This window comes from Salvelinus fontinalis, chromosome 16, assembly GCF_029448725.1.
Source record: "Salvelinus fontinalis isolate EN_2023a chromosome 16, ASM2944872v1, whole genome shotgun sequence".
Classification (NCBI taxonomy): domain Eukaryota; kingdom Metazoa; phylum Chordata; class Actinopteri; order Salmoniformes; family Salmonidae; genus Salvelinus; species Salvelinus fontinalis.
The window spans coordinates 49725780-49753468 of NC_074680.1; the positions used below are offsets into that span (position 1 = coordinate 49725780).

The 27689-nt window shown below is 43.8% G+C and overlaps 1 protein-coding gene across 1 annotated transcript; it reads left to right on the forward strand.

Moving 5' to 3' along the window:
- The first annotated feature begins 1296 nt into the window (after window positions 1–1296).
- LOC129813317 (osteoclast stimulatory transmembrane protein-like) lies at window positions 1297–27435 on the forward strand. Its single transcript, XM_055865663.1, has 10 exons — window positions 1297–1361; window positions 5910–6204; window positions 10015–10127; window positions 17350–17548; window positions 18031–18125; window positions 18368–18466; window positions 18570–18777; window positions 26478–26657; window positions 26824–26955; window positions 27083–27435. Exons 1-9 carry the CDS (start codon window positions 1318–1320, stop codon window positions 26947–26949), a joined length of 1359 nt encoding a protein of 452 aa, XP_055721638.1. The 5' UTR covers window positions 1297–1317; the 3' UTR covers window positions 26950–26955; window positions 27083–27435.
- The last annotated feature ends 254 nt before the right edge of the window (window positions 27436–27689 follow it).

The following is a 27689-nucleotide window of genomic DNA, read 5'->3' on the forward strand; positions in this document are numbered from 1 at the left end:
TGGACCATTCTAGTTTGTTGTTGACGTGGACACCAAGGAACTTGAAGCTCTCAACCTGCTCCACTACAGCCCCGTCGATGAGAATGGGGGCGTGCTCGGTCCTCCTTTTCCTGTAGTCCACAAACTTCTCCTCAGTCTCGGTTATGTTGAGGGATAGGTTGTTATTCTGGCACCACCCGGCCAGGTCTCTGACCTCCTCCCTATAGGCTGTCTCGTCATTGTTGGTGATCAGTCCTACCACTGTTGTGTCGTCTGCAAACTTAATGATGTTGGAGTCGTGCCTGGCCATGCAGTCGTGGGTGAACAGGGAGTACAGGAGGGGACTGAGCACGCACCCCTGTGGAGCTCCAGTGTTGAGGATTAGCGTGGCAGATGTGTTGCTACCTACCCTCACCACCTGGGGGGCGGCCCGTCAGGAAGTCCAGGATCCAGCTGCAGAGGGAGGTGTTTAGTCCCAGGATCCTTAGCTTAGCATATTGCACTATATTGCATATTGCACGCTAACCCTCATACAGGCTTTCTACGGCCGCCTTTTATTCTAGCCTGAGCGCTAACCCTCATACAGGCTTTCTACGGCCGCCTTTTATTCTAGCCTGAGCGCTAACCCTCATACTGGCTTTCTACGGCTGTCTTTCATTCTAGCCTGAGCGCTAACTCTCATACTGGCTTTCTACGGCCGTCTTTTATTCTAGCCTGAGCGCTAACCCTCATATTGGCTTTCTACGGTCACCTTTCATTCTAGCCTGAGCGCTAACCCTCATACAGGCTTTCTACGGCCGCCTTTCATTCTAGCCTGAGCGCTATCCCTCATTTAGGCTTTCTACTACCACCATATTACACAGTAATACCAGTTAATCTCTGACACACAGGACATCTAAAGTTCTATTTCAACACAATAGAAACGAATGTTTTTCAGCCCCTGTATTTATCAACATATTACGTAAGTGTTTCAGCTTGCCCATGGCCAGAAAAGAGGAACCCCTCAGGGCTGTATATAAATCAATCGGTCTCTTGAGTTGGACTACAAAGGGCATTTCTACACGTAACACAGTACTGCTCCAGAGAACTGAAGGTAGGTTATAAACTAGAATTTATAGGAATATCTGTAGACATAAGAGCAGAACAAATTGTTTAAATGTTATATTTGGCTGAACCAATTCTGTTTTATTTAAAACACAGAACACACCATCGTTTACATTTATGTAAAAAAAAAAAAATACATATATTATACCAGTGTCAGCTGTTTGTACTAATTTGTAAATATTTAACCCGTTATGTTGTTGTTGATTTGATCCCAGTCATTGAACTCCATACATCATGGAGGCTGTCTCCAGCGGTCCACACCCAGCCTCAGGATTCATGTGAGTCCAGAGTTACAAATCAGACTTGGGTTCAACTACCCGTGGATTTGATTATTTGTTATGGAAATACATACTTTCTGTGTATTTCAGTATTATCAAATAAATGTGGCCAAAATTAACTACTTTTATTGGAAATACTTGAAATTATTTTTCAAATAATTTCCTCTAAATAGTCTACAATTTGAAAATATTTTTCAAAGTACTTATTTCCAAATAGATTATTTTAAATACTCCTAGGACCTGGTTCAAATGCATGGGGGTATTTATTTGTATTTGAAAATAATCTGTGTATTTCAGTATTTTCAAATACATGCCAATACTTCCCAAGCGTATTTCGAAATACATTCCAATATTCAACTACTTTGATTTTTTCAAATAGAACATTTCTGATTACTTAATTTTAAATGTATGTGAAAGAAATAAAACAAATAATCTAAATAGTATTAGAACCCAGATGTGTTATCAATATACAGTGTATTAATTATTTAACATTATATAATATAATATGTTTCATGTAATTGTTTTGAAACCGATTAACTAGCCTGCTTATATTATTGCACTCGCTAAGTCGAGGGGTCTTAGGCCTAGTTCACTGTGTGTAACCTGATTGGACGCATTCAAATGAGAAGTAAGAGTGTGCAACCAGGCGTTGAATGTTCATGGATGGACCAAGGAGCCACCTTACCTTCCAGGGCTCCTTCTTGACCACTGGGACACTGACTGACCATCACCTTACCTTCCAGGGCTCCTTCTTGACCACTGGGTCACTGGCTGACCATCACCTTAATGAGTCTATTGACCATCACCTTACCTTCCAGGGCCAGCTCCTTCTTGACCACTGGGTCGGCCAGTCAAAGTGGATTATTATTTGTTCAGATATTGACGAAACAGGAAAAATACCAAAGGAATGTACAAACTAAAAAACTCCTCACCAAACAAAAGGCTTCAAGGCCATCCAAATCAACCAGTAGCCCCACGGCTTGTCAGCTGGGACACTGACCATCACCTTAATGAGTCTATTGACACACCCAGCTGGGACATTGACTGACCATCACCTTAATGAGTCTATTGACCATCACCTTAATGAGTCTATTGACTCACCCAGCTGGGACACTGACCATCACCTTAATGAGTCTATTGACCATCACCTTAATGAGTCTATTGACCATCACTTTAATGAGTCTATTGACCATCACCTTAATGAGTCTATTGACTCACCCAGCTGGGACACTGACCATCACCTTAATGAGTCTATTGACCATCACCTTAATGAGTCTATTGACCATCACCCAGCTGGGACACTGACCATCACCTTAATGAGTCTATTGACCATCACCTTAATGAGTCTATTGACCATCACCCAGCTGGGACACTGACCATCACCTTAACAAACTATAGTTTGGCAAGTCGGTTAGCACATCTACTTTGTACATGACACAAGCCATTTTTCCAATAGTTGTTTACAGACAGATTATTTCACTTATAATTCACTGTATCACAATTCCAGTGGGTCAGAAGTTTACAAACACTAAATTGACTGTCCCTTTAAACAGCTTGGAAAATTCCAGATGATGTCATGGCTTTAGAAGCTTCTGATAGGCTAATTGACATCATTTGAGTCAATTGGAGGTGTACCTGTGGATGTATTTCAAGGCCTACCTTCAAACTCAGTGCCTCTTTGCTTGACATCATGGGAAAATCAAAAGAAATCAGCCAAGACCTCAGAAAAAAAAATTGTAGACCTCCACAGGTCTGGTTCATCCTTGGGAGCAATTTCCAAACGCCTGAAGGTACCACGTTCATCTGTACAAACAATAGTACGCAAGTATAAACACCATGGGACCACGCAGCCGTCATACAGGAAGGAGACGCGTTCTGTCTCCTAGATATGAACGTACTTTCGTGCGAAAAGTGCAAATCAATACCAGAACAACAGCAAATGACCTTGTGAAGATGCTGGAGGAAACAGGTACAAAAGTATCTATATCCACAGTAAAACAAATCTTATATCGACATAACCTGAAAGGCCGCTCAGCAAGGAGGAAGCCACTGCTCCAAAACCGACATAAAAAAGCCAGACTACGGCTTGCAACTGCACATGCGGAAAAAGATTGTACTTTTTCAAATCAAATCAAATGTTATTGGTCACAGTCACATGGTTAGCAGATGTTAATGCGAGTGTAGCGAAATGCTTGTGCTTCTAGTTACGACAATGCAGTAATAACCAACGAGTAATCTAACCTAACAATTCCACAACTACTACCTTATACACACAAGTGTAAAGGGATAAAGAATATGTACATAAAGATATATGAATGAGTGATGGTACAGAACGGCATAGGCAAGATGCAGTAGATGGTATAGAGTACAGTATATACATATGAGATGAGTAATGTAAGGTATGTAAACATAAAAGTGCATAGTGGCTAGTGATACATGTATTACATAAAGATGGCAAGATGCAGTAGATGATATAGAGTACAGTATATACATATACATTATATTAAGTGGCATTGTTTAAAGTGGCTAGTGATACATTTTTGATCAATTTCCATTATTAAAGTTGCTGGAGTTGAGTCAGTATGTTGGCAGCAGCCACTCGATGTTAGTGGTGGCTGTTTAACAGTCTGATGGCCTTGAGATAGAAGCTGTTTTTCAGTCTCTCGGTTCCAGCTTTGATGCACCTGTACTGACCTCGCCTTCTGGATGATAGAGGGGTGAACAGGCAGTGATGCACCTGTACTGACCTCGCCTTCTGGATGATAGAGGGGTGAACAGGCAGTGGCTCGGGTGGTTGTTGTCCTTGATGATCTTCATGGCCTTCCTGTGACATTTGGAGAAATGTCCTCTGGTCTGAAAAAAATATAATTGTTTGGCCATAATGACCATCATTATGTTTGTAGGAAAAAGGGGGAGGCTTGCAAGCCGAAGAACACCATCCCAACCGTGAAGCACGGGGGTGGCAGCATCAGGTTGTGTGGTGCTTTGCTGCAGAAGGGACTGGTGCACTTCACAAAATAGATGGCATCATGAGGATGGAAAAGTATGTGGATATATTGAAGCAACATCTCAAGACATCAGTCAGGAAGTTAAAGCTTGGTCACAAATTGGTCTTCCAATGGACAATGAATCCAAGTATACTTCCAAAGTTGTGACAAAATGGCTTAAGGACAACAAAGTCAAGGTATTGGAGTGGCCATCACAAAGCCCTGACCTCAATCCTATAGAAAATTTGTGGGCAGAACTGAAAAAGTGTGTGCAAGCACGGAGGCCTACAAACGTGACTCAGTTACACCAGTTCTGTCAGGAGGAATGGGCCAAAATTCACCCAACTTATTGTGGGAAGCTTGTGGAAGGCTACCCGAAACATTTGACCCAAGTTAAATAATTTAAAGGCAATGCTACTAAATGCGAATTGAGTGTATTGTAAACTTCTGACCCACTGGGAATGTGATGAAAGAAATAAAGGCTGAAATAAATAACTCTCTACTATTATTCTGACATTTCACATTCTTAAAATAAAGTGGTATCCTAACTGACCTAAGACAGGGGATTTTTACTAGAATTAAATGTCAGGAATTGTGTAAAACAGAGTTTAAATGTATTTGGCTAAGGTGTACGTAAACTTCCGACTTCAACTGCACGTGTTCAAAAAAACACAAACAATCTCCTAGATATATTACAGACACTTCACTTTTCTTATTATATATTCTAGATTTAGTGCTGCCACCTGGGGGATGGAGTGTGGAAGTATATCCTGGTAGCGTGTGTTACCTAACCTCCCGTTGTGTTATGTTGTATCATAATATCACATCTAATTCCTATTGCCTATTCCCATTTACCTAATTCCTGTTGTCATCAATGGCTACAATCAGGCATACACATGAAACTTTAGGTTTATAGGTGTGTTCAATCCAAATGTGTAAAGATGGATAAACGTCTGTTTTAAATGAATTTTAAACTCATCGGCAACCTTTCTATGCTTGGAACCGCCACCTGTCCCAGACCTGCTGTTTTCAACTCTTAATGATCGGCTATGAAAAGCCAACTGAAAATTATTCATGATTATTATTTGACCATGCTTGTCACTTATGAACATTTTGAACATCTTGGCCATGTTCTGTTATAATCTCCACCCGGCACAGCCAGAAGAGGACTGGCCACCCCTCATAGCCTGGTTCCTCTCTAGGTTTCTTCCTAGGTTTTGGCCTTTCTAGGGAGTTTTTCCTAGCCACCGTGCTTCTACACCTACATTGCTTGCTGTTTGGGGTTTTAGGCTGGGTTTCTGTACAGCACTGTACAGCACTTCGAGATATTAGCTGATGTACGAAGGGCTATATAAAATAAACTTGATTGATTGATGCTTAAAGTTCTGTTTCAAATGGGTCTCAAGATGACTTCCTCCAAGTTCCCACTGTATTCTTAACTACACATTTTACAACATTGCTATTGTTTGTTTGTCTTTGTAAAAAAGACCAGGATGGTAGAACACTGTCCAAGAAGATGATCAACGAAATGACAATGATTATTTTTTTTGTGTCTCTATAGATCATCTTTTAAAAGAAGACTCTCTTCCATCTTGAAGTTCCAATGGGGTGTATATTCCAAACCTTCCCCGGCGAACACACTAGAGGTCTTCAACCTCTTCTGTTTCTGTCTCATCATCGGCGCAGCGATAGGAGGTCTTCTACACGTGTGGATGGTCTACAATCTGAACTACCAACCCTTTCCGTCAATGGTGGTGTCCAGTACCTGGGGCTGTATAATAGTCCTGCTGCTGCTCCTCTTACACCCAGTCCGCTGTGTCCTCTCTATCTCAGTGCCCTCCCTGGGAACCAAACAGGTAGCATTGTCAATAGGGTTTCATTAGGGGTTTTATTAGGGGTTTCATTAGGGGTTTCATTAGGGGTTTCATTAGGGGTTTCATTAGGGTTTCATTAGGGTTTCATTAGGGTTTCAATAGGGTTTCATTAGGGTTTCATTAGGGTTTCATTAGGGTTTCATTAGGGTTTCATTAGGGGTTTCATTAGGGTTTCATTAGGGTTTCATTAGGGGTTTCATTAGGGGTTTCATTAGGGGTTTCATTAGGGTTTCATTAGGGTTTCATTAGGGTTTCATTAGGGTTTTCATTAGGGTTTCATTAGGGTTTCATTCGGGGTTTCATTCGGGGTTTCATTAGGGTTTCATTAGGGGTTTCATTAGGGTTTCATTAGGGTTTCATTAGGGGTTTCATTAGGGGTTTCATTAGGGTTTCATTAGGGTTTTATTAGGGTTTCATTAGAGGTTTCATTAGGGTTTCATTAGGGGTTTCATTAGGGGTTTCATTAGGGGTTTATTAGGGGTTTCATTAGGGGTTTCATTAGGGGTTTCATTAGGGTTTCATTAGGGGTTTCATTAGGGGTTTCATTAGGGGTTTCATTAGGGGTTTATTAGGGGTTTCATTAGGGTTTCATTAGGGGTTTCATTAGGGTTTCATTAGGGTTTCATTAGGGTTTCATTAGGGGTTTATTAGGGGTTTCATTAGGGGTTTATTAGGGGTTTTATTATGGTTTCATTCGGGGTTTCATTCGGGGTTTCATTAGGGTTTCATTAGGGTTTCATTAGGGTTTCATTAGGGGTTTCATTAGGGTTTCATTAGGGTTTCATTAGGGGTTTCATTAGGGTTTCATTAGGGTTTCATTAGGGTTTCATTAGGGGTTTCATTAGGGTTTCATTAGGGTTTCATTAGGGGTTTCATTAGGGTTTCATTAGGGTTTCATTAGGGGTTTCATTAGGGTTTCATTAGGGTTTCATTAGGGGTTTCATTAGGGGTTTCATTAGGGGTTTCATTAGGGATTTATTAGGGGTTTTATTATGGTTTCATTCGGGGTTTCATTAGGGGTTTCATTAGGGTTTCATTAGGGTTTCATTAGGGTTTCATTAGGGTTTCATTAGGGTTTCATTAGGGGTTTCATTAGGGTTTCATTAGGGTTTCATTAGGGTTTCATTAGGGGTTTCATTAGGGGTTTCATTAGGGGTATCATTAGGGGTTTCATTAGGGTTTCATTAGGGTTTCATTAGGGTTTTATTAGGGTTTCAATAGGGTTTCATTAGGGTTTCATTAGGGGTTTCATTAGGGGTTTCATTAGGGGTATCATTAGGGGTATCATTAGGGGTTTCATTAGGGTTTCATTAGGGGTTTCATTAGGGTTTCATTAGGGGTTTCATTAGGGGTTTCATTAGGGGTTTCATTAGGGTTTCATTAGGGTTTCATTAGGGGTTTATTAGGGTTTTATTAGGGTTTCATTAGGGGTTTCATTAGGGGTTTCATTAGGGGTATCATTAGGGGTATCATTAGGGGTTTCATTAGGGTTTCATTAGGGTTTCATTAGGGTTTCTTTAGGGTTTTATTAGGGTTTCATTAGGGTTTCATTAGGGGTTTCATTAGGGGTTTCATTAGGGGTATCATTAGGGGTATCATTAGGGGTTTCATTAGGGTTTCATTAGGGTTTCATTAGGGTTTCATTAGGGGTTTCATTAGGGGTTTCATTGGGGTTTCATTAGGGGTTTCATTAGGGGTTTCATTAGGGTTTCATTAGGGGTTTCATTAGGGTTTTATTAGGGTTTCATTAGGGGTTTCATTAGGGTTTCATTAGGGTTTCATTAGGGTTTCATTAGGGGTTTCATTAGGGGTTTCATTAGGGTTTCATTAGGGTTTCATTAGGGGTTTCATTAGGGGTTTCATTAGGGTTTCACATTTCGTGGCAAAAAAAGAAAGAATGTACGAAGCAGACTAAACTCTTTAGTCCTTTAAGAACCTGCTTTACGTAAAATATTGTTTGATAAAATAAAAAATGTGGCTAATAACAGAACAACATAAGATAAGGATGTTTGTTTTGTTAGGTTCTGAACAAACAGAGTAAAAACTCAAACGGAAGACCAGGAAAAGCTCATTCCAAATGTATTCAACCCACTGGGTCAAACAGCTGCAAATACATTTTTTGCACGTGATCAAACAGGCATTTTACATGTCAAGATGAGGTTAGGGGTGTAATTTCTCAGAACTGTTATCTGTTGCCCGATATACTGCCTAGATTTTGAGGTGTTGTTTTCGCTGTCATGTATTCTGTTCCCCTTTTCTCTCACAGTAATTTGCAGTCAGTAACTTTCCACATGCCTAGTTCCTCTTTACCCCTAACACAAACATTCTGTCACGTTCCTGACCTGTTTTCTGTTTGGTATGTGTTTAATTGGTCAGGGCGTGAGTTGGGGTGGGTAGTCTATGTTATGTGTTTTCTATGTTGGGTTAATGGGGTGCCCGGTATGGCTCTCAATTAGAGGCAGGTGGTTTTCATTTCCTCTGATTGAGAGTCATATTAAGGTAGGTTGTTCTCACTGTTTGTTTGTGGGTGATTGTTCCTGTGTCTGTGTTTACCACATGGGACTGTTTCGTTTGTTCGTTCGTTTTAGGTAGTCTGTTCCTGTTCTTGCGTCCTTCGTCTATATGTAAGTTTGTTTGTTTCAGGTCTGTTGCCTTCGTTTATTGTTTTGTAGTTTGTTCTAGTGTTTTGTCAGTGTTTCATCTGTATTGAAATAAATAGTTATGTATTCATCACCCGCTGCGCCTTGGTCCGTTCATACACCACCAGACGAACGTTACACATTCCTTAGACATGTAATGTAATCAATACATTCTAGTATGGTAACATGAATAAGTACATTTCAAGCTAGAATCCAACAGTTTCCAATAGTAGGACTGTCTTCATCAGGACACTGTGATAGACTAGTAGTGTTTCTGATAGTAGGACTGTCTTCATCAGGACACTGTGATAGACTAACGTCTTGTCCAGGGGGTGTACTGATCAAGCTGCCTATGTTCCTGCTCCTATGAGCCGTTGGTTTCTGCTCGTATGAGCCGTTGGTTCCTGCTCCTATGAGCCGTTGGTTCCTGCTCCTATGAGCCGTTGGTTCCTGCTCCTATGAGCCGTTGGTTCCTGCTCCTATGAGCCGTTGGTTCCTGCTCCTATGAGCCCCTGGTTCCTGCTCGTATGCTCCGTTGGTTCCTGCTCCTATGAGTCGTTGGTTCCTGCTCCTATGAGCCGCTGGTTCCTGCTCCTATGAGCCGTTGGTTCCTGCTCCTATGAGCCGCTGGTTCCTGCTCCTATGAGCCGTTGGTTCCTGCTCCTATGAGCCGTTGGTTCCTGCTCCTATGAGCCGTTGGTTCCTGCTCCTATGAGCCGTTGGTTCCTGCTCCTATGAGCCGTTGGTTCCTGCTCCTATGAGTCGTTGGTTCCTGCTCCTATGAGCCGCTGGTTCCTGCTCCTTTGAGCCGTTAGTTCCTGCTCCTGTGAGCCGCTGGTTCCTGCTCCTATGAGCCGTTAGTTCCTGCTCCTATGAGCCGTTGGTTCCTGCTCCTATGAGCCGTTGGTTCCTGCTCCTATGAGCCGTTGGTTCCTGCTCGTATGAGCCGTTGGTTCGTGCTCGTATGAGCCGTTGGTTCGTGCTCCTATGAGCCTTTGGTTCCTGCTCCTATGAGCCGTTGGTTGTGGCTTGAAGAATCCTATTTACTTGTTTCCTCAGAAAATTGAATCCAGCTTCATGTTTTGTTTCCTTGCCATGGTACTTCCTGGTACGGTGATACTTCCTGGTGTCATCGTTGCAACCCTACAACCAGGGCAGGAAGATCCTCATCTCCACCGCCCTGGTTATCGTGGTGACCAGCTGCATCCCCAACATGACCAGGAACTTGAGCCGCTCCGTTGACATGATCAAGTGCTCCTCCCACAGGTGAGCCCCTATGTTGACATGATCAAGTGCTCCTCCCACAGGTGAGCCCCTCTACAATTACCAATGTTCATATTAATGGAAGTGTTTTGGACTACAGAGTTCAAATTTTAGTTATAGGACTACAATTCCCAATGTTCATATTAAATGGAAGTGTTTTGGACTTCTAACCCCTTTTAAACATTGTGCGTTAGAACTTCAGACTTCTGGGTTGTCCCATTGTATTAGTTGATTTCTTCTGCATCCATTGATACCAACTAGGCTGTGTGATTAACAAGGGCTTAGATAGAATGGTGTTTTGTGAGACAAGGGGGCCCCCAAGAGGCACGGGGCCGGGTCTTTCTTATAAACAAAACGTCCGAATGGTTTGAAATTATTAAAAGCTATGAAGACTCTCACAAACATGTAGATATAATGGATTATATGTTTTGCTGTCACAAATGCCAAACTCCACACAGTTGTCACTAACAAGTTGAATATTAATTTCACACTGAGCAAACCATTTCTGTACTTATGGCATTTATATACAGTACCAGTCAACAGTTCGGACACACCTACTCATTCCAGGGTTTTTCTTTATTTTTACTATTTTCTACATTGTAGAATAATAATGAAGACATCAAAACTATGAAATAACATATATGGAATCATGTAGCAAGCAAAAAGTGTTAAACAAATCAAAATATATTTTATATTTGAGATTCTTCAAATAGCCATCCTTTGCCTTGATGACAGCTTTGCACACTCTTGACATTCTCCCAACCAGCTTCATGAGGTGGTCACCTGGGATGCATTTCAATAAACAAGTGGGCCTTAAAAGTTAATTTGTGGAATTTATTTCCTTGTGCGTTTGAGCCAATCAGTTGTGTAAAACGCTCTACATCAAAGCTTTCTCTGCTCTTAGTTCTGAACACCTCCAAAACAAAGGTCATGTGGTTTGGTAAGAAGAATGCCCCTCTCCCCACCAGTGTGATTATTAGAGGTTGAGGTAGTCACCTCATACAAGTACGTGGGAGTATGGCTAGACAATACACTGTCCTTCTCTCAGCACTTATCAAAGCTGCAGGCTAAAGTTAAATCTAGACTTGGTTTCCTCTATCGTAATCGCTCCTCTTTCAGGCCAGCTGCCAAACTAACCCTGATTCAGACGACCATCCTACCCATGCTAGATTACGGAGACTTAATTTATAGATTGGCAGGTAAGGGTACTCTCGAGCGACTAGATGTTCTTTACCATTCGGCCATCATATTTTCCACCAATGCTCGTTATAGGACACATCACTGCACTCTATATTCCTCTGTAACCTGGAAATCTCGGTATACCTGTTGCAAGACCCACTGATTGATGCTTATTTATAAAACTCTCTTATGCCTCACTCTCCCGTATCTGAGATATCTACTGCAGCCCTCATCCTCCACATACAACACCCGTTCTGCCCGTCACATTCTGTTAAAGGTCCCCAAAGCACACACATCCCTGGGTCGCTCCTCTTTTCAGTTCGCTGCAGCTAGCGACTGGAACGAGCTGCAACAAACACAAACTGGACAGTTTTATCTCAATCTCTTCATTCAAAGACTCAATCATGGACCCTCTTACTGACAGTTGTGGCTACTTTGTGTGATGTATTGTTGTCTCTACCTTCTTGCCCTTTGTGCTGCTGTCTGTGCCCATTAATGTTTGTACCATGTTTCATGCTGCTACCATGTTGTGTAGCTGCCATGTTGTGTTGCTACCATATTGTTGTCATGTGGTGTTGCTTCCATGCTGTGTTGTCATGTGTTGCTGCCATGCTGTGATGTTGTCTTAGGTCTTTCTTTACGTATTGTTGTCGTGTCTCTCTTGTCGTGATGTGTGTTATGTCCTGTATTCTTTTTTTTTTATCCCAGTCCCCGTCCACACAGTAGGCCTTTTCCCTTTTGGTAGGCCGTCATTGTAAATAAGAATTTGTTCTTAACTGATTTGCCTAGTTAAATAAACAAAATAAATCCAAATAAAAGATGGAAGAGCCTTCCAGAAGGACAACCATCTCTGCAGCACTCCACCAATCAGGCCTATGGTAGAGTGACCAGACGGAAGCCACTTCTCAGTAAAAGGCACATGACAGCCCGCTTGGAATTTACCAAAAGGCACCTAAACCATAGACCATGAGAAAGAAGATTCTCTGGTCTGATGAAACCAAGATTGAACTCTTTGGCCTGAATGCCAAGCGCCCTGTCTGGAGGAAACCTGGCACCATCCCTACAGTGAAGCATGGTGGTGGCAGCATCATGCTGTAGGGATGATTTTCAGCGGCAGGGACTAGGAGACTAGTCAGGATCAAAGATGAACGGAGCAAAGTACAGAGAGATCCTTGATGAAAACCTGCTCCAGAGCACTCAGGATCTCAGACTGGGGCGGAGGTTCACCTTCCAACAGGACAATGACCCTAAGCACATAGCCAAGACAACTCATGAGTGGCTTTGAGACAAGTCTCTGAATGTCCTTGAGGGGCCAAGCCAGAGCCCAGACTTGAACCCGATCGAACATCTCTGGAGAGACCTGAAAATAGCTGTGCAGCAACGCTCCCCATCCAACCTGACAGAGCTTGAGAGGATCTGCAGAGAAGAATGAGAGAAACTCCCCAAATACAGGTGTGCCAAGCTTGTAGCGTCATACCCAAGAAGACTCAGTGCTGTAATCGCTGCCAAAGGTGCTTTGACCTAAGGCACTGGTTCTCAGTGCTAGAGGCTTCACTACAGCCACCCTGGTTCGTATCCAGGCAGTATCACAACCGGCCGGGATTTGGAGCCCCAAATGGCTGCCCAGCATGTCAAGGTTGTGCGCTACTGGTAAGAAGTCAGGTGCAGGAGAGCAAAGAGTTGTGATCAGGCGCACTTTATTTGGCAGAAGCACATACGACAGACGCAACTGCGTCAAAAAAACTCCAGCCAATGGCAAAAGTGAATAAGCGCGAAAACACTCGCACCAACGCAAATGTATGACAATAAACATACTACGGATCAAAACACGATACCCGGGGAAACCAGTCTGGCGCGTAACACTAAAAACGTAACAAAACAATTCCACACAAAGACATGGGGGGGAACAGAGGAATATATAAATGCAGTGTGATTAGGTGTAAACCAGGTGTGCTGGGAACAAGACAAAACAAATGGAACAATGATGATGGCTAGAAGGTCGGCGACGTCGACCGCCGAACGCCGCCTGAACTGAAGGGGAGCCGACTTCGGCGGAAGTCGTGACAAAGCATCTTCCGGGTTTGGCCGGTGTAGGCCGTCATTGTAAATAAGAATTTGTTCTTAAAACCTTTTCTCAATAGGGGGGGGGGGCGCTGTTTTCAATTTGTAAAAAATCGTGCCCAAATTAAACTGCCTCGTACTCTATTCTAGCTCGTACAATATGCATATTATTATTATTATTGGATAGAAAACACTCTCAAGTTTCTAAAACCGTTTGAATTATATCTGTGAGTAAAACAGAACTCATTTTGCAGCAAACTTCCTGACAGGAAGTGAAAAATCTGAAATCGAGGCTCAGTTCGGGGACTTCCTATTCATTTGCTTGAAATCTATGGATATACATGCACTTCATACGCCTTCCACTAGATGTCAACAGGCAGTGGGAGGTGGAATGGGGTGTCTAGCTTGATCTGAGGTCGAACAAGAGCTCTTGGAATGACGTGACCCCAATTTCCTTTGTCTAGCAAGGATGGACATCAGCATTGGCTTCTGAAAAGCGTTTGGTATAGATGTCTAATAACTCTGCTTTTATTTGATAGATGTGATAAAAACATCATAAAGTCGTTTTTTTCAACCGAGTTGTATCAGTTTATTGAACGTTAATAGTGAGTTTTGGAATTTTCTTTTCTTTGCGTGAGGTGAAGTTTGGCACGTTTGCGCCACATGGCTAGCTATGGTTGCTAATTCGACAGGCGAAGAGGACATTCTAAAACCAAACAACGATTTATTCTGGACAAAGGACTCCTTGTACAAGATTCTGATGGAAGCTCAGCAAAAGTAGGAACCATTTATGATGTTATTTCGTATTTCTGTGGAAAATGTTTAGTTCTATTTTCCGCCCTCATTGCAGGCGCTGTCTCGCTATAACGTAAGCTGTATGTCATACTAAAGTTATTTAAAAAAATCTAACGGCGATTGCATTAAGAACTAGTGTATCTTTCATTTGCTGTACAACATGTATTTTTTAGTAAAGTTTATGATGAGTTCTTTGATTAGATTAGCTGACTGTCCAAAATATATCCGGAGAATTTTGTGCAGTTTGGCTACGTATTCACATTGTAAAACCAGGATTTGTAGCTCTAAATATGCACATTTTCGAACAAAACATATATGTATTGTGTAACATGATGTTATAGGACTGTCATCTGATGAAGTTTGTCAAGGTTAGTGAATAATTTAATATCTTTTGCTGGTTTTTGCAATCGCTACATTTTGCTGCTGATAAATGCGTTTGTGTGGTTGGCTATTGTGGTAAGCTAATATAATCCTATATTGTGTTTTCGCTGTAAAACACTTAAAAAATCTGAAATATTGTCTGGATTCATAAGATGTTTATCTTTCATTTGCTGTACACCATGTATTTTTCATAAATGTTTTATGATGAGTATTTAGGTATTTCACGTTGCTCTCTGTAATTATTCCGGCTGCTTTGGTGATATTTTTTATGGTAGCTGCAATGTAAAACTACGATTTATACCTCAAATATGCACATTTTCGAACAAAACACAGATTTATTGTATAACATGTTATAAGACTGTCATCTGATGAAGTTGTTTCTTGGTTAGTGACTAATTATATCTCTATTTGGTCGGTTTTGTGATAGCTACCTATGCGGTAAAAAAATTGTGAAAATATGCGGTTGAATCTTTTGCTATTGTGGTTAGCTAATAGAAATACATATTGTGTTTTCGCTGTAAAACATTTTAAAAATCGGAAATGATGGCTGGATTCACAAGATGTGTATCTTTCATTTGGTGTCTTGGACTTGTGATTTCATGATATTTATATGCTAGTATTTACTTGTGGCGCTATGCTAGGCTATGCTAGTCAGCTTTTTGACTGATGAGGATGCTCCCGGATCCAGGATGGTGAAGAAGTTTAACTGACTTGCCTATTTAAATAAAGGTTAAAAAAAAATACAAATAAGTACTGAGTAAAAGGTCTGAATATTTATGTAAATGTGATATTTCAGTTTCTTATTTTAATAAAATCCTGTTTTTGCTTTGTAAATAACTTATTTGGACAGGGGGCAGTATTGAGTAGCTTGGATAAAAAGGTGCCCAGAGTAAACAGCCTGCTACTCTGTCCTAAAAGCTAGAATATGCATATAATTATATAGATTTGGATATAAAACACTCTGAAGTTTCTGAAACTGTTTGAATGATGTCTGTGAGTAAAACATAACTCATATGGCAGGCAAAAACCTGAGAAAAAATCCAACCAGGAAGTGGGAAATCTGAGGTTTGTTGTTTTTCAAGTCATTGCTTATCGAATATACAGTATCTATGGGATCATATTGCACTTCCTAATGCTTCCACTAGATGTCAAAAGTCTTTCGAACCTTGTTTGATGCTTCTACTGTGAAGGAGGGGGGAATGAGAGCTGATTGAGTCATGGGTCTGGCATGAGTTGATCACGTGCGCTCACGTGAGAGTTAGCTGCGTTCCATCGCATTTCTACAGACAAAGGAATTCTCCGGTTGAAACATTATTGAAGATTTATGTTAAAAACATCCTAAAGATTGATTCTATACTTCGTTTGACATGTTTCTACGAACTGTAATATGACTTTTCATCTGAACTTTCGCCTGGACTTGCCCGCACGTCGTGAGTTTGGATTGTGTACGAAACGTGTGAACAAAAAGGAGGTATTTGGACATAAATGATGGACTTTATCGAACAAATCAAACATTTATTGTGGAACTGGGATTCCTGGGAGGGCATTCTGATGAAAATCATCAAAGGTAAGTGAATATTTATAATGCTATTTCTGACTTCTGTTGACTCCACAACATAGCGGATATCTGTATAGCTTGTTTTGTTGTCTGAGCGCTGTACTCAGCTTATTGCATGGTGTGCTTTTTCGGTAAAGCTTTTTTGAAATCTGACATGCGGTTGCATTAAGGAGAAGTGGATCTAAAATTCCATGCATAACACTTGTATCTTTTAGCAATGTTTATTATGAGTATTTCTGTAAATTTATGTGGCTCTCTGCAAAATCACTGGCTGTTTTGGAACTACTGAACATAACGCGCCAATGTAAACTCAGATCTTTGGATATAAATATGAACTTTATCGAACAAACAATACATGTATTGTTTAACGTGAAGTCCTATGAGTGTCATCTGATGAAGGTCATCAAAGGTTAGTGATTAATTTTATCTCTATTTCTGCTTTTTGTGACTTCTCTCTTTGGCTGGAAAAATGGCTGTGTTTTTCTGTGACTAGGCACTGACCTAACATAATCGTTGGGTGTGCTTTCATCGTAAAGCCTTTTTGAAATCAGACACTGTGGCTGGATTTACAACAAGTTTATCTTTAAAATTGTGTAAAATACTTGTATGTTTGAGGAATTTTAATTATGGGATTTCTTTTTTTTTTTTTTTTTAAATTGGCGCCCTGCAATTTCACTGGCTGTTGTTGAGGTGGGACGCTTGCGTCCCGAATATCCCAGAATATCCCAGAGAAGTTAAGCGGTATTGATGAAGGAAAAAAATATCATCAATGTTAGAATAAGGCTGTAACCTGAGAAAATGTGGAAAAGTCAAGGGGTTCTGAATACTTTCTGAAGGTGCTGTAGATCTCTCTGTTCAACATCACCCTTCCATTTCTTGACCAATTTTTGGGGCAAGTTCTATGAGTTGAGTTCACATGACTCATTGCAACAATCCTATACATATTACGCATAAAAAACGAACAACATGTTTTCATCATTTGTATGGGTATGGTGGCCATTGACTCAACGTAGCCTTTGGCCTTTGGCTCCAGCCATTAGCACGAGCATTAGCCATTAGCACGAGTCCATCCTCCTCAATTAAGGTGTCACCAACCGCCTGTGCTACACTTACCCCACTCTCCCCCGAAGCATGAAGGTGAGATGTTATTTAATCAAGAAGCAGACTAAACTATTTAAGAACCAGCTGTATGGAAAATATTGTGTGGAAAGTAAATAAATGTGACTCTAGGTTACACACTTGCTCCCACAGCACCGCCGAGAGAATCCTGGCCTCCACCAGTCAAGTAAGCAGCGCGCTACACGACATGAAGGATTTCATCAAAACCATACCGAACATTGTGAACAGCGACCGGTTCTTGAAGATTGAGCAGAACGTGAATGTCGAGGAGATGAAGAGGGGTATCAGAAACGCCTCGGCCAGACTGAAGGCTGAGTTCAAAGCCATACAGGTGAGGTGTATCGTGTTATTGGAAACTCACGTTGTTCTGTGGGCAGGCCTGACGGTTTTGACTAGATAGAGTACAGCAGACGTTACTTTTTATAGCAGGTTAGGAGAACTTACTCAGAAGGTTAGAAGAATTAACGTAGCAGGTTAGGAGAATTAGGTTAAGGTTAGGAAAGGGTTATTATCGGAGTTAGAATAAATAAATAAATAAAGTTCCTCATATTTAAATAAATCCTGACGCTATTTGAATATACAGTATCTAGCCTTCGTTTTCAATAAAGCAATTCTGCTTCAGGTGAAACCAACATCAGTGTGCTGCTAACTGCTTCACTTCATCAGTGGTCCTCTGATCGCGAACACACCTCCTTGAAAACATACCAATCAGTTGTGCCACCAAAAAAAGAAATATTTTCGATGGCACCATTGGAGACATTTTTAGCTAGATGTGGAGTGAGCTTAAGGCAAATTCTTAACTCCCTTACACAGGATACTCTGGAGGTCACAGGTCACGTGACCCAGAAAGTCATCGCCTCCTCCTTCATCGTGCTGCTGCTGGGGAGCTCTGTCAGTTACCTGGTCAGGTAATCTACCCAATACAGCCTGAAGAGGCCTGGTCACCCCTCTGAGCCTGGTTCCTCTCTAGGTTTCTTTCTAGGTTCCTGCCTACCTACTGTAGGTCTCCTTCTTCTAGGGAGGCTTGCTCTTTTGGCCAGGTAAACTGCTGATGTAAAAGGGATTTAGAAAATACATTTGATGTGATCGAGTTTTGGTTCCTTTTAATATGTTTAGACAAGAGGAGTTAGAGTTCTCTTCTTTTCCTCAGGTATCTCACAGACCTAAAGCACGACAATGTGTGTCAGACGGGCCGGCTACAGGAGTTACTGAGGGCCCGGGGGGTGGAGGAGCTCCCAGAGGCCTACAGGTGGGAAACCTTTAGGTCTCTTCAGGTCCAGGCTGAGGTAGAGCACTTTGTGCCAACTACTGATGTAAAAACGGCTTTATAAAGTATGTTTGATTGATTACAGGAAGAGGCTGGTGAGGACCAGGGGCTGGAGGATGACACAGATTGAGCTGAGACGATGCCTGTGGGGAGGCACCATCCTGGGCTTCTACTGCCTGGTATGTGCCCTGGTCCTAGGGCTCGACCACCTCATCTACTATGTCCTGCAGACGTCTCTGAGCTGGACACAGGACATTCCTGAGGTGAACACTATCATCTCACTCCGTCTGAAGGTCAGTATACTCAATCAGAACTAATTTTGTACATAATGTTGCTGCTACCGTCTCTTATGACCGAAAAGAGCTTCTGGACATCAGAACTGGGATTACTCACCTTGAACTGGACAAAGATATTTCTTTAATGAGTCGGACGAGAGGGCTTTACTCCAGACACCCGGCGAGGCCCTCCCCCCGGCATTCGAAGAAGAAAAATATGAAGATATCGCGGAAGGAGATCGGGTGCCTTGTAAGGATCCGGCGACAAGTGGCTAATCTGCCTTTGCCATCGGTACTATTGGCCAACGTACGCTGGATAATAAAGTTGAATAACTACAAGCACGTATATGCTACCAACGGGACATTAAATACTGTAATATCTTATGTTTCACCGAGTCGTGGCTGAACGAGGACATGAATAACATACAGCTGGCAGGTTATACACTGTATCAGCAGGATAGAACAGCAGCCTCTGGTAAGACAAGGGGTGGCAGGTTACACACTGTATCAGCAGGATAGAACAGCAGCCTCTGGTAAGACACGGGGTGGCAGGTTATACACTGTATCAGCAGGACAGAACAGCAGCCTCTGGTAAGACAAGGGGTGGCGGTCTATGTTTATTTGTAAACAAAAGTTGGTGCACGATATCTTAGAGAGTCTCAAGGTTTTGCTCGCCTGAGGTAGAGTATCTCATGATAAGCTGTAGACCACACTATTTACCTAGAGAGTTTTCATCTATATTCTTCGTAGCTGTCTATTTACCACCACAAACCGATGGTGGCAATAACACCACACTCAGCTGTATTCGGCCATAAGCAAACAGGAAAACGCTCATCCAGAGGCGGCACTCCTAGTGGCCGTGGACTTTAATGCAGGGGAACTTAAATCAGTTTTACCTCATTTCTATCAGCATGTTAAATGTGTCACAAGAGGGAAAAAAACTCTAGATCAACTTTACACCACACACAGAGACACGTTCAAATCTCTCCCTCGCCCTCCATTTGGCAAATGTGATCACGCTCTCCGTAGCCGGTATGAGTAAGACCTTTAAACAGGTCAATATTCAAAAGGATGCAGGGCCAGACGGATTACCAGGATGTGTACTCCAAGCATGCGCTGACCAACAGGCAAGTGTCTTCAATGACATTTTCAACCTCTCCCTGTCTGAGTATGTAATACCAACATGCTTCAAGCAGACCACCATAGTCCCTGTGCCCAAGAACGTTAAGGTAACCTGCCTAAATGACCACCGACCCGTAGCACTCACGTCGGTAGCCATGAAGTGCTTTGAAAGGCTGGTCATGGCTCTCATCAACACCATCATCCCAGAAACCCTAGATCCACTCCAATTTGCATTCTGCCCCAACAGACCCACAGATGACGCAATCTCTATTGCACTCCACACTGCCCTTTCCCACCTGGACAAAAGGAACACCTATGTGAGAATGCTATTCATTGACTACAGCTCAGCGTTCAACACCATAGTGCCCTCAAAGCTCATCACTAAGCTAAGGACCCTGGGACTAAACACCTCCCTCTGCCACTGGATCCTGGACTTAATAATTTAATTTAATTTTGATATTCATTCACAACGTGAGAAATATAACAACGCCTTCAAGCAGACTCAGTCTTATGCCAGCCTCAATGAAAATCTCTAGGTCTGTACATTACCTGGTTACATTACATTTACATTTTAAATTTTTTAAATTTTAGTCATTTAGCAGACGCTCTTATCCAGAGCGACTTACAGTAGAGTGCATACATTTTATTACATTTACATACTGAGACAAGGATATCCCTACCGGCCAAACCCTCCCTAACCCGGACGACGCTATGCCAATTGTGCGTCGCCCCACGGACCTCCCGGTCACGGCCGGCTGCGACAGAGCCTGGGCGCGAACCCAGAGACTCTGGTGGCGCAGCTAGCACTGCGATGCAGTGCCCTAGACCACTGCGCCACCCGGGAGACATTACCTGGAGACATTACCTGGAGACGTTACCTGGAGACGTTACCTGGAGACGTTACCTGGAGACGTTACCTGGTTACATTACCTGGAGACGTTACCTGGTTACATTACCTGGAGACGTTACCTGGTTACATTACCTGGAGACGTTACCTGGAGACGTTACCTGGAGACGTTACCTGGTTACGTTACCTGGTTACATTACCTGGAGACGTTACCTGGAGACGTTACCTGGAGACGTTACCTGGAGACGTTACCTGGTTACATTACCTGGAGACGTTACCTGGTTACATTACCTGGAGACGTTACCTGGAGACGTTACCTGGAGACGTTACCTGGAGACGTTACCTGGTTACATTACCTGGAGACGTTACCTGGAGACGTTACCTGGTTACATTACCTGGAGACGTTACCTGGTTACATTACCTGGAGACGTTACCTGGTTACATTACCTGGAGACGTTACCTGGTTACGTTACCTGGAGACGTTACCTGGAGACGTTACCTGGAGACGTTACCTGGAGACGTTACCTGGTTACGTTACCTGGAGACGTTACCTGGAGACGTTACCTGGAGACGTTACCTGGTTACATTACCTGGAGACGTTACCTGGAGACGTTACCTGGAGACGTTACCTGGAGACGTTACCTGGTTACGTTACCTGGAGACGTTACCTGGAGACGTTACCTGGAGACGTTACCTGGAGACGTTACCTGGAGACGTTACCTGGTTACATTACCTGGAGACGTTACCTGGAGACGTTACCTGGAGATGTTACCTGGAGACGTTACCTGGAGACGTTACCTGGTTACGTTACCTGGAGACGTTACCTGGAGACGTTACCTGGAGACGTTACCTGGTTACGTTACCTGGAGACGTTACCTGGAGACGTTACCTGGAGACGTTACCTGGAGACGTTACCTGGAGACGTTACCTGGTTACGTTAACTGGTTACATTACCTGGAGACGTTACCTGGAGACGTTACCTGGAGACGTTACCTGGAGACGTTACCTGGAGACGTTACCTGGTTACATTACCTGGAGACGTTACCTGGAGACGTTACCTGGAGACGTTACCTGGTTACATTACCTGGAGACGTTACCTGGTTACATTACCTGGAGACGTTACCTGGTTACATTACCTGGAGACGTTACCTGGAGACGTTACCTGGAGACGTTACCTGGAGACGTTACCTGGTTACATTACCTGGAGACGTTACCTGGAGACGTTACCTGGTTACATTACCTGGAGACGTTACCTGGAGACGTTACCTGGAGACGTTACCTGGAGACGTTACCTGGAGACGTTACCTGGAGACGTTACCTGGAGACGTTACCTGGTTACGTTACCTGGAGACGTTACCTGGAGACGTTACCTGGAGACGTTACCTGGTTACATTACCTGGAGACGTTACCTGGTTACATTACCTGGAGACGTTACCTGGAGACGTTACCTGGAGACGTTACCTGGAGACGTTACCTGGAGACGTTACCTGGAGACGTTACCTGGTTACGTTACCTGGTTACGTTACCTGGAGACGTTACCTGGAGACGTTACCTGGAGACGTTACCTGGAGACGTTACCTGGAGACGTTACCTGGTTACGTTACCTGGAGACGTTACCTGGTTACGTTACCTGGAGACGTTACCTGGAGACGTTACCTGGAGACGTTACCTGGAGACGTTACCTGGTTACGTTACCTGGAGACGTTACCTGGTTACATTACCTGGAGACGTTACCTGGAGACGTTACCTGGAGACGTTACCTGGAGACGTTACCTGGAGACGTTACCTGGAGACGTTACCTGGAGACGTTACCTGGTTACATTACCTGGAGACGTTACCTGGAGACGTTACCTGGAGACGTTACCTGGTTACGTTACCTGGAGACGTTACCTGGTTACATTACCTGGAGACGTTACCTGGTTACATTACCTGGAGACGTTACCTGGAGACGTTACCTGGAGACGTTACCTGGAGACGTTACCTGGTTACGTTACCTGGAGACGTTACCTGGAGACGTTACCTGGTTACGTTACCTGGAGACGTTACCTGGAGCCGTTACCTGGAGACGTTACCTGGAGACGTTACCTGGTTACGTTACCTGGAGACGTTACCTGGAGACGTTACCTGGAGACGTTACCTGGAGACGTTACCTGGAGACGTTACCTGGTTACATTACCTGGAGACGTTACCTGGAGACGTTACCTGGAGACGTTTCCTGGAGACGTTACCTGGAGACGTTACCTGGAGACGTTACCTGGAGACGTTACCTGGAGACGTTACCTGGTTACGTTACCTGGAGACGTTACCTGGAGACGTTACCTGGAGACGTTACCTGGAGACGTTACCTGGAGACGTTACCTGGTTACGTTACCTGGAGACGTTACCTGGAGACGTTACCTGGAGACGTTACCTGGAGACGTTACCTGGAGACGTTACCTGGAGACGTTACCTGGTTACGTTACCTGGAGACGTTACCTGGAGACGTTACCTGGAGACGTTACCTGGAGACGTTACCTGGAGACGTTACCTGGAGACGTTACCTGGAGACGTTACCTGGAGACGTTACCTGGAGACGTTACCTGGAGACGTTACCTGGTTACGTTACCTGGAGACGTTACCTGGTTACGTTACCTGGTTACGTTACCTGGAGACGTTACCTGGAGACGTTACCTGGAGACGTTACCTGGAGACGTTACCTGGTTACGTTACCTGGAGACGTTACCTGGTTACGTTACCTGGAGACGTTACCTGGAGACGTTACCTGGAGACGTTACCTGGAGACGTTACCTGGAGACGTTACCTGGAGACGTTACCTGGTTACGTTACCTGGAGACGTTACCTGGTTACGTTACCTGGAGACGTTACCTGGAGACGTTACCTGGAGACGTTACCTGGAGACGTTACCTGGTTACGTTACCTGGAGACGTTACCTGGAGACGTTACCTGGAGACGTTACCTGGAGACGTTACCTGGAGACGTTACCTGGAGACGTTACCTGGAGACGTTACCTGGTTACGTTACCTGGAGACGTTACCTGGAGACGTTACCTGGAGACGTTACCTGGTTACGTTACCTGGAGACGTTACCTGGTTACGTTACCTGGAGACGTTACCTGGTTACATTACCTGGAGACGTTACCTGGAGACGTTACCTGGAGACGTTACCTGGAGACGTTACCTGGAGACGTTACCTGGTTACGTTACCTGGAGACGTTACCTGGAGACGTTACCTGGTTACGTTACCTGGAGACGTTACCTGGAGACGTTACCTGGAGACGTTACCTGGTTACGTTACCTGGAGACGTTACCTGGAGACGTTACCTGGAGACGTTACCTGGAGACGTTACCTGGTTACGTTACCTGGAGACGTTACCTGGAGACGTTACCTGGAGACGTTACCTGGAGACGTTACCTGGAGACGTTACCTGGAGACGTTACCTGGTTACGTTACCTGGAGACGTTACCTGGAGACGTTACCTGGAGACGTTACCTGGAGACGTTACCTGGAGACGTTACCTGGAGACGTTTCCTGGAGACGTTACCTGGAGACGTTACCTGGAGACGTTACCTGGAGACGTTACCTGGTTACGTTACCTGGTTACGTTACCTGGAGACGTTACCTGGTTACGTTACCTGGAGACGTTACCTGGAGACGTTACCTGGTTACGTTACCTGGAGACGTTACCTGGAGACGTTACCTGGAGACGTTACCTGGTTACGTTACCTGGTTACGTTACCTGGAGACGTTACCTGGAGACGTTACCTGGAGACGTTACCTGGAGACGTTACCTGGAGACGTTACCTGGAGACGTTACCTGGTGACGTTACCTGGAGACGTTACCTGGAGACGTTACCTGGAGACGTTACCTGGTTACGTTACCTGGAGACGTTACCTGGAGACGTTACCTGGAGACGTTACCTGGTTACGTTACCTGGAGACGTTACCTGGAGACGTTACCTGGAGACGTTACCTGGAGACGTTACCTGGAGACGTTACCTGGTTACGTTACCTGGAGACGTTACCTGGAGACGTTACCTGGAGACGTTACCTGGAGACGTTACCTGGAGACGTTACCTGGAGACGTTACCTGGTTACGTTACCTGGAGACGTTACCTGGAGACGTTACCTGGAGACGTTACCTGGAGACGTTACCTGGAGACGTTACCTGGAGACGTTACCTGGTTACGTTACCTGGAGACGTTACCTGGAGACGTTACCTGGTTACGTTACCTGGAGACGTTACCTGGAGACGTTACCTGGAGACGTTACCTGGAGACGTTACCTGGAGACGTTACCTGGTTACGTTACCTGGAGACGTTACCTGGAGACGTTACCTGGAGACGTTACCTGGTTACGTTACCTGGAGACGTTACCTGGAGACGTTACCTGGAGACGTTACCTGGTTACGTTACCTGGAGACGTTACCTGGAGACGTTACCTGGAGACGTTACCTGGAGACGTTACCTGGTTACGTTACCTGGAGACGTTACCTGGAGACGTTACCTGGAGACGTTACCTGGTTACGTTACCTGGAGACGTTACCTGGAGACGTTACCTGGAGACGTTACCTGGAGACGTTACCTGGAGACGTTACCTGGAGACGGTACCTGGTTACGTTACCTGGAGACGTTACCTGGAGACGTTACCTGGAGACGTTACCTGGAGACGTTACCTGGAGACGTTACCTGGAGACGTTACCTGGAGACGTTACCTGGAGACGTTACCTGGTTACGTTACCTGGAGACGTTACCTGGAGACGTTACCTGGAGACGTTACCTGGAGACGTTACCTGGAGACGTTACCTGGTTACGTTACCTGGAGACGTTACCTGGAGACGTTACCTGGTTACGTTACCTGGAGACGTTACCTGGAGACGTTACCTGGAGACGTTACCTGGAGACGTTACCTGGAGACGTTACCTGGAGACGTTACCTGGTTACGTTACCTGGAGACGTTACCTGGAGACGTTACCTGGAGACGTTACCTGGAGACGTTACCTGGAGACGTTACCTGGAGACGTTACCTGGAGACGTTACCTGGTTACGTTACCTGGAGACGTTACCTGGAGACGTTACCTGGAGACGTTACCTGGAGACGTTACCTGGAGACGTTACCTGGTTACGTTACCTGGAGACGTTACCTGGAGACGTTACCTGGTTACGTTACCTGGAGACGTTACCTGGAGACGTTACCTGGAGACGTTACCTGGAGACGTTACCTGGTTACGTTACCTGGAGACGTTACCTGGAGACGTTACCTGGAGACGTTACCTGGAGACGTTACCTGGAGACGTTACCTGGAGACGTTACCTGGAGACGTTACCTGGAGACGTTACCTGGAGACGTTACCTGGTTACATTACCTGGAGACGTTACCTGGTTACGTTACCTGGTTACGTTACCTGGTTACGTTACCTGGCTACGTTACCATGTTACATTACCTGGTTACATTACATGGTTATGTTACCTGGCTACATTACATGGTTACGTTACCTGGTTACATTTCCTGGTTACATTTCCTGGTTACATTACCTGGTTACGTTACCTGGTTACGTTACCATGTTACATTACCTGGTTACGTTACCATGTTACATTACCTGGTTACATTACATGGTTACGTTACCTGGTTACATTACATGGTTACGTTACCTGGTTACATTACCTGGTTACATTACCTGGTTACATTACCTGTATCAACAGTATCAGCTGTATTACCATCCACAAAGCTCCACGCTCTGTCTCTGTTTTTAGATTACAATCCTAATCATTGGTTTAATCCGTGAACCTGTGGGAGAAATGAATAAAGACTATCGCTATGGGATCCTGCTGTTGCCCCCGGACTGCGTTCGTCCCCTGTCCCCCCCAGACCCGTCTGTCCTCTCCACCACCGTAGCCCTCTTCCTCACCGCCCTGGTCATGATTCTGGGAGAGGTGAGAGGTGGTCCTGCTCAGTAGGTAGAGCCTGGCACTTGCAAAACCCTTTGTTGTGGGTACAATAACCTGCTGCCACCCGTTTGAAAATGATACTACTCTACGTAACTTTGGATTAAAGCTTCTGCAAATTGCCATGTATCATATTACGATGTTATTATGTCAGGTGTTCTCCAGGAGGATCAGGAGGAAGATCTGCTCGTCCTTCTACAGAGACAGAGAGGAGGAACGAGCCTTGTACCTGCGGGACAAGATTCTATTAAAGCTGGAGGATGAGGGAAAGATTTCATAGATCGGTGTATGGAATTAGTATTTTTTTGGTTATTTCATGTCTTTATGATGTCCATTCTTTAGATCAATCAATCAATGAATGAATCAGTAATGTGATTATGATACAGTAAGTCAAATTGAAATCTACTTTATAGAAACTGGAAGGAGGAACAGACCATACACCTCGGGAACAAGATTCTACTGCAGGCCAAAGATGACTGGAAAAGAACAAGATTCTACTGCAGGCCAAAGATGACTGGAAAAGAACAAGATTCTACTGCAGGCCAAAGATGACTGGAAAAGAACAAGATTCTACTGCAGGCCAAAGATGACTGGAAACGAACAAGATCATCTGCGTTCTAGATTTTGTAGATTGGTGTGTCAACATTTGTGCTGATCATCGTTTAGATCAATGTCGATCAATCATATACAATAATCAATTGATCAATGAATCATATATATTAATCAATCAGATATATTATTAAATCAATCAATCATATACTGTACATTAATCAATCAATCATGTCAATAAGATAATTGACTTTAAATCTTATTAAAATCAGCATTACCTATCCATCTGACTCTGTATTCAATGTAACCGTACACACTGACCGGAAATACCCTGTCTGCCATTACACCAAACAGGACAAGTTATTTATCAAACATAATAATCAATTCATTGTGGGAGAAAATGATTACAGTTCAATAGCAAGGAGATTGTTCCAGAGGCTACCTGTATATGGCCTTGTTGGGGTCCAGTTT